Source organism: Agrilus planipennis, unplaced genomic scaffold (genome assembly GCF_000699045.2).
Source record: "Agrilus planipennis isolate EAB-ADULT unplaced genomic scaffold, Apla_2.0 scaffold6, whole genome shotgun sequence".
Taxonomy (NCBI): Eukaryota; Metazoa; Arthropoda; class Insecta; order Coleoptera; family Buprestidae; genus Agrilus; species Agrilus planipennis.
The window spans coordinates 822,784-837,517 of NW_020439302.1; the positions used below are offsets into that span (position 1 = coordinate 822,784).

Sequence of the window (14,734 nt, forward strand, 5' to 3'; positions counted from 1 at the left end):
CTCCAACCACCACCTTTTTCCACGATTCCTAAAAGGAGACAGGAAAAGGCCCTTCCAGTCTCGCACTAGGGTGTTAGTAAGTAGTAGTAGCTGGTGGAGATAAAGCATGCATCATTTTATTAAAGGGTAAAATTAAATTTTCCTTATAGTTGGTGTGGCCTGCAATCTGTAGGTCATATTGTGTAGGCATTTTTTTTAGCTATTGTATTAAAGATGGTACCCTGATAGAAGACAGGTATCTGTAAGTCGGTAATGTAGCGCACGGTAGAGAAAGGCGATCGTTAGTTGCTTGTTCGTAACTTAGACCGTAAGAGTGCATTACGTGGAAGTGTAATTTTATTTTCACATGATCAGCTGAGGCAATTCGTGAGGGGCGATGGTGTAATGTTTTGTAAGGAGGACGTATAAGATAAAAGAGGACGGAACGCACTCACGTAGTACAAATTGCGTTCGGTGTTCGTTTGACTTGTTCGACCTTCGTTGTCCTTCATTCACAAAATTTGAGTAGAAAGCCCTCTGTATCAACCCAGTAAGCGAAGCTTCGTAGTTCCAGGCTTTTTGAAGTAAGTTTTTTTTCCCGAATTGCCTTATATTTGCATAAATAAGATTTTCTATGCTTTTTAAATAGATTTATAATTTTCGGTTTAAACGTTTTCATAATAAATACATTTTTAATGCAACAATTTTCATGGTTCTTATCTGCTTTTGTTTGTATAAAAGTTGATAAACGTAATAGGTACATGTGGTCTTATTTTATAAAGTATTTGGCTTATAATTTTCTTTCTATGGTTTTCTGAAAATAAATTAGAATATGCCAAAATTGATAATTCTTAATTTCTTATAAATTTAATGAATTATTAATGATAAGGTTTTTTGAAATATACTTAGGCGGGGCAATTGTAATAACTGAAAAATTAAATAATTTCATTAAAAGAATATATTTTTACATTTAAAATTACATTTTTACATGCCTATGTAGGCACATTAAATGTTTTCATTATTATCCGATTTAAAAAAAAAAAAGACGAAGTTGCTCAAAAATTTATTTAAAAATTTCTTATCTGAATAGAAATCTTTTCAAATATTTCAGAATTAGAATCGATTACAAACAAAAATAAAACAAATAATATCATACGCTGTTAATAAAATTGATTGGGATAGGTACCTATCAACATTTTTTTTACTGAGTTTATGTATGATAATACGAGAGATATTATTGGAATCCCTTTTCGTATTATTGTCAGCGTTTCTGAGAAAATTTGATTCATTCTACGTGTTTTGTTAATTATTTCGAGAAATTTTACATTTTTTTTCTTGTTGGGCGGTCTACTTCATAATTATTCTCTTCTTAAGTCAGCCTGATTACTTCTCTACCTATTATATATATAAATGTACTTATACATGCGTTTAAGAGGTCAATCATATGCTATTTGAGGTCGAATGTTGACCTTTACATTCTAAAGTGTGATCGAAATAAGTAACGTCATCAACTTTATCTTTTTTTTTATATGCGGAGGTACCATTATTTAATATTTTCAGTTCTTGGTATGTTCTTATCATTTTAAAACGGGTAAATAAACGTAAGGTTGGGCTGTAATCAATAATAAAACTATATACAGTTCTAAATAATAATAATAATAGTAATAATACTTCAATCGTTGTTACCCATTTGTTGGACTTTGCAGTACCTAGCTTATATAAACAACAAATAGTATACTGTGTGTATTCATCCAATTTTTTTCCATTTTTATAGTTCTTGTCTATGTGCCAAATATATCATTCGATTATCATTTCTGAAACGTACCTATATGTATAGAGTCAAATTGCGCCTTTCTCGAATTTATTTTTGGTAAGTCATCACCTGCAATAGGTACATAGGTAGCTTGTACTCATTTCGATTGTTTGATAGAATGGATTTTCCGTCCGTTTCTTATTCCTTATCACTGTAATATAGGTACATATCATCAAGTATTAAGGCAATGAATGAGGAAAATACTACTACAGTTAAGGATGTTTGGGAGGTACAATCGGAGAGAATTAGAAATTCGTGATTAATTAGGTTTCGCAGCATATCATGAGGTAAATAAATACTATATATACTAATTTTCCTGCGGTTGGAAAGTTGGTATTTCTGTCGATGTACATAATTAATGAAGGCTACAGATTCATTGCGGTTTCTTGGTGCGTAATCGAACATGTCCAACTATTTTAATGTAGAGGTTTATTAACCTTTCGCAGAGAAAGGTAAAGAGGGTAATTTCTCAAACTCGATCGGTTAAGACAAAGTGGGTAATATGCCCAATGTTCGCAAGTAAAACTAATTTCTTCGGCAGTACCACTTGGCAATAGTGGATGTGGATTATTGTTGTAACTAGTAAACGACAACCCACTTGGCTGGGTTTACTAGGTTTACCCGCAAGCCCACACATCACACCAAACCGGACAAATCTTGAACATTATAGGAGATTTTCAACAATCCGAAACGCATATAATCATCACAATGGTTCCAGAACATTCTTGACCCTTTCGGTCCTACCATTCTAGTTAATTGTGGCTAAGGACAATCCTAGGTAGGTAGATTCGAGAACATTCTGTCTGAGGGCTACTCTAAAAGCAATGAAAAGCATTCTAGTGTACAGTGGCCTCTACCAAAAAAGATAGAGATATCGGAGTTATAGGAGTATCCAAACATTTTTTAGAACACTGATCGAAATATAAGAAAATGCCTGAAGCCAACTATACCGTACACGTAATTACCCTCAAACATTCCTAAACTTTCTCGATTCTTCTGGTTCAGTTCACTTTAGAACATTCCAGCAGAAGACCACACTAGAAACATTCATGAACATCCCAGTACATTCTCACTCCTAAGCTTATCAAACTGGACAAATCTTCAACTTATAGGATATTCCAAACAATCTTTGGAACACTAGTCGAAATACATATAAAATGCCCTAGCTCCAGGACACACCGTTTCGGTCCTGTTCATTCTAGTAAACTTTAATGGAAGACATTCCTAGTGACATTTTAGAACAGTATAACCGAGGGCTCCAATAACTTTTTAATCAAATGGTACTACATTTAAGATTGATTGACTTCATTGACTAATCCCATATATTAAAATTTGAGCATTCCCGGTACGCCTCTGTCCTGGTTTTTCTGTAATCATTTGGGCAAATGTTGGGGCAGCAATATCTCCAGTTTTCTTTCATCTTCAGTTCATCCATCATATCATTCCCACTCCAACCACCACCTTTTTCCACGATTCCTAAAAGGAGACAGGAAAAGGCCCTTCCAGTCTCGCACTAGGGTGTTAGTAAGTAGTAGTAGCTGGTGGAGATAAAGCATGCATCATTTTATTAAAGGGTAAAATTAAATTTTCCTTATAGTTGGTGTGGCCTGCAATCTGTAGGTCATATTGTGTAGGCATTTTTTTTAGCTATTGTATTAAAGATGGNCATATGGGTTAATGTATTAAAGTATAAATAGGTACTATATTGTAGTTTAATATTATTAAATGTATATGAAGTCAGTCTGATAATTTTTTATCATGCATATTTTTCTTGTTTCAGTTCAGATTCCAAATCTCTATTGACAGGATCCACAATGACTACCTACTTCAACTATCCCGATCCCGCTCTCCAGAATGAACTCCGTCAAATCGCCAACACTATTGTAGCCCCTGGAAAAGGAATTCTGGCTGCTGATGAATCTGTTGGTACCATGGGAAAACGCTTGTCTGATATAGGTTGCGAAAATACAGAAGAAAACAGGCGCAAGTACAGGCAATTGCTGTTTACCACTGACAAGTCAATTGGTAATTACATTTCTGGAGTTATTCTGTTTCACGAAACCCTATATCAGAAGGCGGATGATGGTACACCCTTTGCCGAATTGTTGAAACAAAGGGGAATCATTCCCGGAATTAAAGTCGACACTGGAGTGGTTCCATTGTTCGGTTCTGAAAACGAATGTACCACACAAGGTAAGTTTCAATTCGTATTCTCCTTTTTTATTTTATAACGTACTGGTTTTTACTCCCAACTTCGTTAGCTAGATATCACTTCAGCCATAGTGCCAGTAAAGTCCCATCGAAATTTTTGTAACTGTCACTTGTGTGACTTAATTGCATGCAAATAATTGTACGAACTAGTCAAATGCTTAAAAGAGTCAGTTATTTCAATTTTATTTATGAATATAATACAGTGAGACTACAGGAACAAAATTTCATTATGTATCTTTTTTGTGTAATAGGTTTGGACGATCTTGGAAAAAGGTGTGCACAGTATAAAAAAGATGGATGTCACTTTGCCAAGTGGCGTTGTGTCTTGAAAATTCAAAAGAACACTCCCTCCTACCAAGCTATTTTAGAAAATGCCAACGTTTTAGCCCGTTACGCTTCCATTTGTCAATCCAATGGAATCGTTCCTATTGTGGAACCAGAGATTTTACCTGATGGTGACCATGACCTCGAACGTTGCCAAAAAGTAAGTTAATATAAGATGCCCCATTGTAGTTTCTATTGTTTTAGAAATACTAATACTACAGCATGTTGGCTGTACTAATTATTTCATCTTTATTATCATAGGGTCGCCCGAAGACTTGTTGCGCACGCACTTCCACCCTTCCTATTCTGACTCGCCTTACGTATTTCCTGAAAAGTAAAACATCCCCAATCTTGGGCTTCCTCTTCCCCTTTTTACTGTTGTTTTTCTTTCTCCAACTAGCCCATCATACATCAAACTGTGCCCTACCATTGTATCTCTCCTTTTCCTTATTGATATCCATAGCTTCTTTTATTCTATTCTTTTCAATACTTCCTAACTTTTGTTATCCGCGATATTTTAATCATCACTCTCACACTGTCCAAATCTTTCGCCAATTTAACCCAGTGTGATTACTTGTTTTATATCTCTACCACTTTTTCCATACTGAGTTTATCGACTTTGCAGATATCAAAAATGAGTGATATATAATTTTTTATCTCCAATTTTTAATATTTTAAATTATTTTAATAATATTTTTGTCAACAGGTAACTGAAACAGTACTTGCCGCAGTTTACAAAGCTCTTAATGACCACCATGTATTTTTGGAAGGTACTCTGTTAAAGCCCAACATGGTGACACCCGGTCAGAGTTCCCCGAATAAGAGCGCTCCCGCTGAAATAGGAGCAGCAACCTTTACTGCATTGTCACGCACTGTACCCCCCGCAGTCCCCGGAATTGTATTTCTTTCTGGTGGACAGAGTGAAGAAGAGGCTTCAGTTAATTTGAATGCCATTAACAAGTAAGTGTTTTTCAAAGTAAATTTGGCTAATGATTTTTTATATTGTATTACATAGAAGTTATGTGTCATATACATACACCATCTAGTATATTTACAACAAAGATATGTTTGTTTTACTTATTTGTCTTATATAGTCACTTTAAACATTTTATTTCATTTTTGAGAAATTAGGAAAATGAAACCTAAAGTTCACAATTTATTTATTTATTTACATCAGATACATTAAATATACAATTCTTAAAAATGATTATTGTCCAAAGGAGGTATCCTTCCTATAACATTTATATAATAATTATCACGTTAATTGCAGCTTTAATCCAGCAAATAAACCATGGGCCCTGTCATTCAGTTATGGTCGTGCTCTTCAAGCTTCAGTCCTCAAAGCTTGGCAAGGAAAAGACGAAAATATTGCAAATGGTCAGGCAGAACTTTTAAAACGTGCAAAGGTAAGTTAGCTGTTTTATATATTTTTTGTTACTAGCACTGGCCTGGTTAATGGAAATAAAACATTTTCTACAAAAGATCAAAATTTAGTGTTCGTTTAATTCCTGTAATTAGTTAAAGTTTAAGGTTTCCATTTAAAATACGCACATATAATTTTATTTTTCTGTAAAAATTCTCTTGGCAAAATAATAATAGTGTAAATGTAATTATTTTTTTTAAATTACAATTAACATAGAGTTGTTTTAAATGAAGCATTTCGTTCCTCTAATTTTTCATTTAATTTATAGTAAATGTATAATTAATTAATTTTTAACCATCCAGTGGAAGTAACGTATCTTTTCAACTTGTGCATTTGTAATTTTTTATATTGTTTTCTTACAACTGACACATTCAGCGTATACGGTACATTTTACACACTTTCCTTTCCTCATCCATCCAAAGTATCCATCAAAAGTGCACCCTCTTTACTGTTAATTCATACTCATCAAACGCTCAAAAGTTTTTTAAGTTTTCCGCTCTTACAAAAGAATGAATAAATTTTAATTATACAACAAGAACTACAAACAAATCATTTATACTGTTGCAAATAAACAAATCAAGCACATATTTAAAAAAAAAAATATTCTATTTTTGGTAATTAGGCCATTTCATTCAGTTATCAAATAATACACATTACACAGTGTTGGAGGCTTCGAAGATCGAAGCCGGTGCCCCCGAACACTCCCGTAATACGCGATGACACATGTACACACAATGGTACTGTGTGGTATTTTATTGGGATGTGTATGAACGCTGTGGGGTGTGTATCGTGCATGTGGTGGTTTTGTACATATGAAGTGATAGGGAGTGAGCCGAGTTGGGAATGTGCATTGGTGGATGTACATTTACTTATATATATTGGTGTGTGTGTGTACGATATCAAAGGTGTTGTATGTGAGGGGTTGGGAATGTTTATTAGGTATGTGTATGAACTGCTAAGGTTTATATAAGTGTTTGTGAATATGTATTGGGGTCTGGTGTTGTTTACTGCCTTATCATATTACCGGATATTAGGAAATTGAATTAATCAATTAAGCTAACAGGGATGATTTTTTAAAGGCAAATAGCGAGGCTTCTCTTGGCAAATATGTGGCCGGAACTGTTGAAGGAAAAGCTGGAGACCAGGGGCTCTTCGTTAAAAATCATGCCTACTAAAAACCAACAACACACGATTCAAAAAAAATGCGAGCAAGCAGAAATTATATTGTAATTACTATTTATTATGGATATATGCTGTAAGTGTAAAAATATATTAAGATTGAATCGAAGAATAATGTTTTATTGATAGCTTACTGTAATCATCATCCCATATATTGTACTGAAAAAGCTGATTATTAGAATTAGAATATATAGGTAATGTGAATCTAAGGATGTGCAATAAATTTGTTATAGTACTCTGTGGATAAATAAAGGTCTTACACTTTACAGTTGGTGTTATAAAATCAATTACCTTAAAGTGTGGTGAACCATCACTCAAAAGCTTACACATAACGAATATTTAATGTGATGTGTTTAAAGATTATATTTAAATTGTATCCACAAAAATCTATCAAAACAATTGTCAAAAGCAAAACCCTATTTCTTTCTCCCGCCAATAATTTTATTTTATTAATTTTTATTTTTTTCAAAAATACAACGCATTATACCCAATACATAAGTAATTACGCAAATAAAAGGATTACATCTAATTATCACAGAACACAAGCAGTTATTCATATTTCAACAGTCTTGTAATGTATGTAAATCGAATATAATAGTTCATTGCTATGTTCCAAAGCATCAGTGAATGTAACTTGACAGGTAGAAATTACTGGGGTGCACTTTCAACTCCAAGTTAAAAACGTCGTTTTTAAGTTTGAATAAATTAATTTCTCCCTTATTAAACGAGCTGAAAGTTCCAAAATGAACTAAAGTTGTTCCAAGGCGTCAGTGAATATAACTTAACTGTTAGAAATTACCGGGGTGCACTTTCAACCCCCAATTTAAGAACGTCGTTTTTAAATTTAAATAAATTAATTTCTCCCTTACTAAACGAGCTGAAAGTTCCAAAATAACCTAAAGTTGTTTGAAGGCGTCAGTGAATATAACATAACTGTTAGAAATTACCGGGGTGCACTTTCAACCCCCAATTTAAGAACGTCGTTTTTAAATTTAAATAAATTAATTTCTCCCTTATTAAACGAGCTGAAAGTTCCAAAATAACCTAAAGTTGTTCAAAGGCGTCGGTGAATATAACTTAACTGTTAGAAATTACCGGAGTGCACTTTCAACCCCCAATTTAAGAACGTCGTTTTTAAGTTTGAATAAATTAATTTCTCCCTTATTAAACGAGCTGAAAGTTCCAAAATTAACTAAAGTTGTTCCAAGGTGTCAATGAATATAACTTAACTGTTAGAAATTACCGGGGTGCACTTTTGACCCCCAATTTGAAAACGTCCTTTTTAAGTTTGAATAAATTAATTTCTCCCTTATTAAACCAGCTGAAAGTTCCAAAATGAACTAAAGTATTTCCAAGCCATCAGTAAATAGAACTTAACTGTTAGAAATTACCGGAGTGCACTTTCAACCCTCAATTTANTAATTTCTCCCTTATTAAACCAGCTGAAAGTTCCAAAATGAACTAAAGTATTTCCAAGCCATCAGTAAATAGAACTTAACTGTTAGAAATTACCGTAGTGCACTTTCAACCTTCAATTTAAAGACGTCGCTTTTAATTTGATAAATTAATTGCTCCCTTATAAAAGATGCTGAATGAAAATTAATTAACGTTGTTGGGATTCATGAGTGAATAGAACGGTACTGTAAAAAATTACGAGGGTGCATATCAACCTTCAGTTTAAGGATGTCGTTTTTATTTTTTGATAAACTAATTTCTTACTTACGAATTGAATTAAAGGTACTAAAATGTAATTAAGTAATGCTGGGTGGACAGACTAACATTATTTGTCTAAAACATACAGTAAATAATGTTTTAAAGCCTCTTTTTAAAAAAGGGGGTTTTTAATATTTGAATTAAGACAGTTACTGTTGAACTGACATTAAAAATCCTTCGCAGTATTTTGGGCTGCCTATATGGAGTGCGAAAAATTATTATTTAAAAGTGGAATTTTATGTTAAGATTATCATCCTAAAGATAGATACGTTACAGTATGAGTCGAAATTTGCAAGCAATGAAATATTTAGATTTTAAATAAATAATCTATTGAAATGTATTTGATTCAGAAGGAGTCTATGAAAATAATTATTATTTCATAACACTAAATGCTGTTGATGGTAAATAATGTTTTTTAACTGTGTTTTGGATATTAATTTGTCTCATCCGAGTGTTTTTATGATGTGTACTGTACATTAGAACTTTTTATACGGTTGATTATAATTTTGTACTTAAAAATGCGGACAAAAAACTTTGTTTGCTTTTTCTTGATAATTTGTGGCGTTTATTTATTATTTTTCATATAATTTTTCCGTGAATAAGAAAGATGAAAGTATAAAAATGTAATAAACCAATAATAGTCAAAGAAATCTTCTTAATCAAAAATAATTAATGTACCAACCCCCTTTTTCTTAATTTGTATTTAGGTAGTATAATATTAAGAATAAATCAATGAATTTTTAGTGTTCTGTCTAAATATTGAGAAAATTTTTTACTTTCCTGAGTATCTAAATTCCACAACTTATTTTGCCTTTTTGAAAAGCATTGTTTGTATTTTACTCAGTTAGCTTAATACGAAACTTTGCGAAGTTTTGCGATTGTTTCCTAAAGGAATGAAAATGCCAACAATCAATTTAATATAGGAGTACAATTTTTGAACATATCTTTATATTTATTCTACTCTATGGTAATATATTATCTATTGTTTTTCTATTTATCATGTCTGTGCCTATTTCACAGTAAGGCTACCTTTACAATCGACATATACTAATGGACATGCCTTAGCGGTCAGAATTGTGGTACAACAAAAGAAAGAGATGGAACGAAGTTTCGGACAATATCCATTTCTCTCACGATAGTGCGTAAGCGTGTCATGAAAGAGATAGCACTAGTCCGAAACCATACGCCATCTCCCTCACTCTTTTCCAGCCAAGAAATTATTACAACGATATACGGCTAAGGCATGTCCATTATTATATGTCTATGCTTACAACTATCATCGACGCGATTAATAAATTTATAATGACGTCGATGACGTACTTCCTTCTTGTTCACTCTTCATTGTCTACTGCTGCTTGTGCGCTGCACTTTCACTTTGCAGCATTTACGGTTAGACATTTTGTGTGCATTTTTGATAAAAGATTTAAATGTAATATTACATACAAAATTTATATCATTATACGCCCTGGAATTACAGCTTTATCTGTGGTATGTATTTTAATTATCGGGTATGGGATTATTTTTACGACTCGCATTAATTAAGTTTATTAATACGTACGGAGTTAACTCGGCCATATTTGATAATCTAGAACAGGCCTAGAATGTGGTTTATGTAAATCGATCGGTTTTATGAAAAATAATAGCAATCAGTTCGTTCATTATAAATAAATTGATTTTATAAAATAATTCAGTTTCTACAAAATTATTATTTNAAAATTAACTGCAAATATTTCAGTGAGGAAAATTTTGGATACTTTTATTTAGTTTATGTTAAAAAAAGGCAATTTGATATTTATTATTTGGGAATTTTAAGAATTACTAAAAATTTTGTGTTTGGCTGCGACCCTGGTTAATGACTCACCGTTTAAGCGTACGAGGTATCAGGAGATGGTGGGAGGTGGTGAACTCTCATCGATTCCCTTTTCCATGAAAACGTCCCTGTAGGTGCTGCCTTTTGCATCCAGGGGAGAAAATCTGAAATTAAAGAAACTGTCAAAATTTCATATAGATGGCGAATACAATTGCAAACTAAAAACAGAAAACAATGATTTTCAAAATTCAAAAATTTTTCACTATGTAGGCTTTTTTTATTGCACATGCGTAACAAAATCTCGATGAAGGATATATAAGAATATATATTCTTAAAAAGCAAAAAAAAAGTGATAAAAATTGGTAAATGCTCTTCATTTCTGAATTTAAAAATGCCCCCGAAGAGGCCGACACCACTTCTGTTAAAACATAGAGAAATTAAAGAAAAGCACTCTCGTTTATTGTTTATAACGATAAACAGAATGCCTGGAGGATTTCAGGGACAATCCAAAATACATTTATTATCTCGAGTTGTTTCGGAGTTGTTCTTTTTTTTTAATTTTTTCAACTAATTTTTATTTGACGAGAAACTAAACAATTGTGTTAAACTTTTCAATCATTTCATGATATTTATCTAAAAAAAGAATTGACGCGTTTACCGTTATTTATAACACAACAAAAACAATTTTATGAAGCGGAAAGTTAAGTAAGTAGAGAAAAAGTCAAAGCAGCGAAATGTTACTTGGGAGTTCGGATAAGTTTCGGGAAGTTCTCGAGATCCTTTATATTTTAGCGTTTATTTCCTCAGTTATTCTTTGTAGGTAGGTATATCATAAAAAGACTATTTTTAAGAATCCCTTTTGATGAGGTTGAAATTTAATGCTACCTACAGAATAAACACGCATTGTTAGGTCCTTGTCTAATCACCATCGACCATCTGCTGCCGAAATTTACACAACGCTTTACTATCCAAATCGTCAATAAAAATCGCGCCAATGTAAGAGAAAATAACCGTTACAGGATGAAGGTGACCATAGGATAAAAATAATAATGACGACGATGGTGATGATGATGATGCCGTTTAGGAACAGAACCGGTCGGGAATATGTACACGTACAAACTCTAACGATGCCAACGGTGAGGGAATTTAACCCCTAAGACGACTCTGGTTAGAGAAATCGCGTCCTTTTTTCTCACACTGGTCATACCGGTATGCAAATTAAGGGTCAGTATTTTTATAAACGTGACCCTTTTTGTCTACATTCGAAGCGGTCCTTTAAGGTTGGTCAAACCGGTTATAAGGGGCATTTTTATTTTTAAGGGTCATCTTTGTGTCTTAAAGGGGTGAGAGTCGTATGTGCGACGATGAGATAATACTAATCCCAATGCTATCATCACAAAGGCATATAAAGAGGAAGAAATTCGTGGGATATTAGAAAGAAAGGCGTATATACATGCACATGAGAAAACTAATCAATGATTAAGTATGTTACAGTGCAATGCTGATAGTAAATATACCATAGTATGTCTTTATATACAACAATCATAGCTTTTTGGTCATTAGACAATACAAACCGGCCAATACCGCCGCAACCGGTATGTCCCTGCATTTTAAGTCTGTAATATCTTCGAAAATATTCATTTAAATTACATGCTGTAAAGGGCCATATTGATCTGTCTTTAAATTGGATAAGGATTAATGCTGTATTGCTTAAAATCGCTTCGTAAATAAGCCATTATTTCTTGTAAAAAGTAAAGGATAAAAAATGGTTATTGTGGATTATCCCTAAGAGATAGACATATACCATCGGGGACTTTTTTGTAGACTTTTTTAAGGTGTACAATACTGTAGTATATAATTTTGATCTATCTCGTAAGGTTCAGCCAGCGTTTGTAATGTAAGCGCAAAATAATGTGTTTATTTACGACACCACATTAGAAACCTCTAAGATTATCAGTGTTTCTCTACTATATTATGCATGTATTATACATATAAACCTTCCTCTTGAACTACTCTATCTATTAGAAAAAAACGCATTAAAATCCGTTGCGTAGTTTTAAAGATCTAAGCATACATAGGGACAGACAGCGGGGGAAATGCGTTGCATGATTTCGTTACATAGCAACTCGCATGAAACGATTTTACCCTACCGTGCGTAAAGAAGTTTCACTTCAAAAAATATCTACTAAAAACGTGTTCTTGCGTCCTACTCAATAGTAGGTAAATACTAAATACGAAGTGAATATAAAGGTTAAAGTAATTAATTAATTTTTCTAATAACTATAATTACTACGCATAAACTTGCATTTATTAAAAAAAAATTCTAGACCCTTTAATTTCAAATACTGTTACAAAGGGACTGGACGTCCGCATTTAAAGTAACTTTCTAAAATACGCCCGTTAATTATAAAATAGCTTCCGGAAATGGTTTTCGTACAAAAACAGTCTGGGGAGAGTGTGGCGGATCATATTTTTCTTTGCAAGTGACCTGAAACCGCGGAAACTAATTAAAAAGTATCNACGTGCTATTCTATTAATCTGTTACAGTGTATTAACAGTTTTCTATTGTTCACAGTGTAAGTTGGCGTTGTGCATCTGTGGTATTCACTTTAACATTTATCTATTGTGCGTAGCATCTATAGTACTTCATTTAACAGTTATCTATTGTTCGCATCAATTGACGTTATGCATCTATGATTATTTCACATATGTCAAATATGATCTGTCATGTAAAATTGAGGCTTGTCATCCTATTATAATTGGACTGTTTTACTTACTTTTTGGTCTGTTTTTAGGTGTTCTTAATCCCTTTTTTAATTGATAGTGTAATTAATAAAGTTTTTTGTCCATTTCTGCAGATTATCTAAGAAAAGAGAGACTTAAAGTCAGCTTGGTCATACTGAAACAAGCATTGTCTAGATGGGCTTCATCTTTCCTGGACTATATTCTTGTTTTGCTACTTTGTCCTCACCTTGAACCATTATGCAGTCAATTTTCAACCGACGAGTGAGAGCAACTGGAGGTTTCTTTGAGTTCTTTTGAAACAACAAATTTTCTGCTATGGTATTCCTCCTGGATTTGGTTTGCTTTTCAGACATGCAAATTTTGGAATATTACAGTCTACACTTAATTAAGGTGAGACTACTTGATATAATTAATTTTAATTGCTCTTTATTAATCTGTTACCACCGTACTTCTAGCTGTGAATGTAAACTATAAGTACATTTTAATATGAGAGTAAATGTGGGAAAAGGAGTTTTCATTAAAAGTGGTAATTGATTACTTTTTCTTGTTCGTTTTTGTAGATTGTCCATGAAAAGGAATTCAGTTAATTTTCGATGCTAATGGAGCAACTGATGCTTTTGATGTAAGGGAGAGAACTGGAAATTAATTTGGAAACCACCCAAGCAACAGATTGTCTGCAGTGGTACTCTCCTAGATTTGGCTTGCGCATTCCACATTCGACCGCTACTTCACTTAAGGTGATAAAGCATGACGTGCTATTCTATTAATCTGTTACGGTATATTAACAGTTTTCTATTGTTCACAGTATAAGTTGGCGTTGTGCATCTGTGGTATTCATTTTAACATTTATCTATTGTGCGGAGCATCTATAGTATTTCATTTAACAGTTATCTATTATTCGCATCATGAATTGACGTTATGCATCTATGATTATTTCACATATGTCAAATACGATCTGTCATGTAAAATGGATGCTTGTCATCCTTTTATAATTCGACTGTTTTACTTACTTTTTGGTCTGTTTTTAGGTGTTCTTAATCCCTTCCTTAATTAATAGTGTAATTAATAAAGTTTTTTGTCCATTTCTGCAGATTATCTAAGAAAAGAGAGACTTAAAGTCAGCTTGGTCATACTGAAACAAGCATTGTCTAGATGGGCTTCATCTTTCCTGGACTATATTCTTGTTTTGCTACTTTGTCCTCACCTTGAACCATTATGCAGTCAATTTTCAACCGACGAGTGAGAGCAACTGGAGGTTTCTTTGAGTTCTTTTGAAACAACAAATTTTCTGCTATGGTATTCCTCCTGGATTTGGTTTGCTTTTCAGACATGCAAATTTTGGAATATTACAGTGTACACTTAATTAAGGTGAGACTATTTTATATAAATAATTTTAATTGCTCTTTATTAATCTGTTACCACCGTATCTGTTTCAGATCGACGTTGGAGAAGACAAAGATGACCCCATAGTTGAAATAGTTCTTTATCTTGCATGCTCTATCTAGTAGAATTCATTAAGTTGATTTTATTCAAATTA

At 33.0% G+C, this 14,734-nt stretch overlaps 1 protein-coding gene and 2 long non-coding RNA genes across 4 annotated transcripts in view; 2 read left to right on the forward strand and 1 right to left on the reverse strand.

The window, feature by feature from the left end:
- The first annotated feature begins 432 nt into the window (after positions 1-432).
- Positions 433-7,164, forward strand: LOC108732624 (fructose-bisphosphate aldolase). Its single transcript, XM_025978465.1, has 6 exons — positions 433-563; positions 3,573-3,985; positions 4,255-4,487; positions 5,034-5,287; positions 5,598-5,733; positions 6,830-7,164. Exons 2-6 carry the CDS (start codon positions 3,607-3,609, stop codon positions 6,923-6,925), a joined length of 1,098 nt encoding a protein of 365 aa, XP_025834250.1. The 5' UTR covers positions 433-563; positions 3,573-3,606; the 3' UTR covers positions 6,926-7,164.
- A 3,373-nt stretch (positions 7,165-10,537) lies between these two features.
- The window catches only part of LOC108744804, a 72,182-nt gene continuing 67,985 nt past the window's right edge, over positions 10,538-14,734 (reverse strand). The window contains exon 4 of the long non-coding RNA XR_001939014.1: positions 10,538-10,616. This is a non-coding gene — a long non-coding RNA (uncharacterized LOC108744804). The remainder of the gene's footprint in view (positions 10,617-14,734) is intronic.
- On the forward strand, positions 12,979-14,672 carry LOC112905652. 2 transcript variants are annotated; one of them, XR_003231923.1, is made up of 4 exons: positions 12,979-13,587; positions 13,758-13,934; positions 14,289-14,565; positions 14,634-14,672. It is a non-coding gene; the product is annotated as an uncharacterized LOC112905652 (long non-coding RNA). The 2 variants fall into 2 exon arrangements; XR_003231922.1 differs by having other exon boundaries at positions 14,289-14,648.

What these genes read in the sequence shown, in the direction of transcription:
- LOC108732624 (XM_025978465.1), top strand. Translation starts at nt 3,607, where the DNA reads ATGACTACCTACTTCAACTATCCCGATCCCGCTCTCCAGAATGAACTC. An exon ending in ACCTCGAACGTTGCCAAAAA is followed by an intron (nt 4,488 to 5,033) that starts GTAAGTTAATAT and finishes TTTTGTCAACAG; the next exon opens with GTAACTGAAACAGTACTTGC. An exon ending in AACTTTTAAAACGTGCAAAG is followed by an intron (nt 5,734 to 6,829) that starts GTAAGTTAGCTG and finishes GATTTTTTAAAG; the next exon opens with GCAAATAGCGAGGCTTCTCT.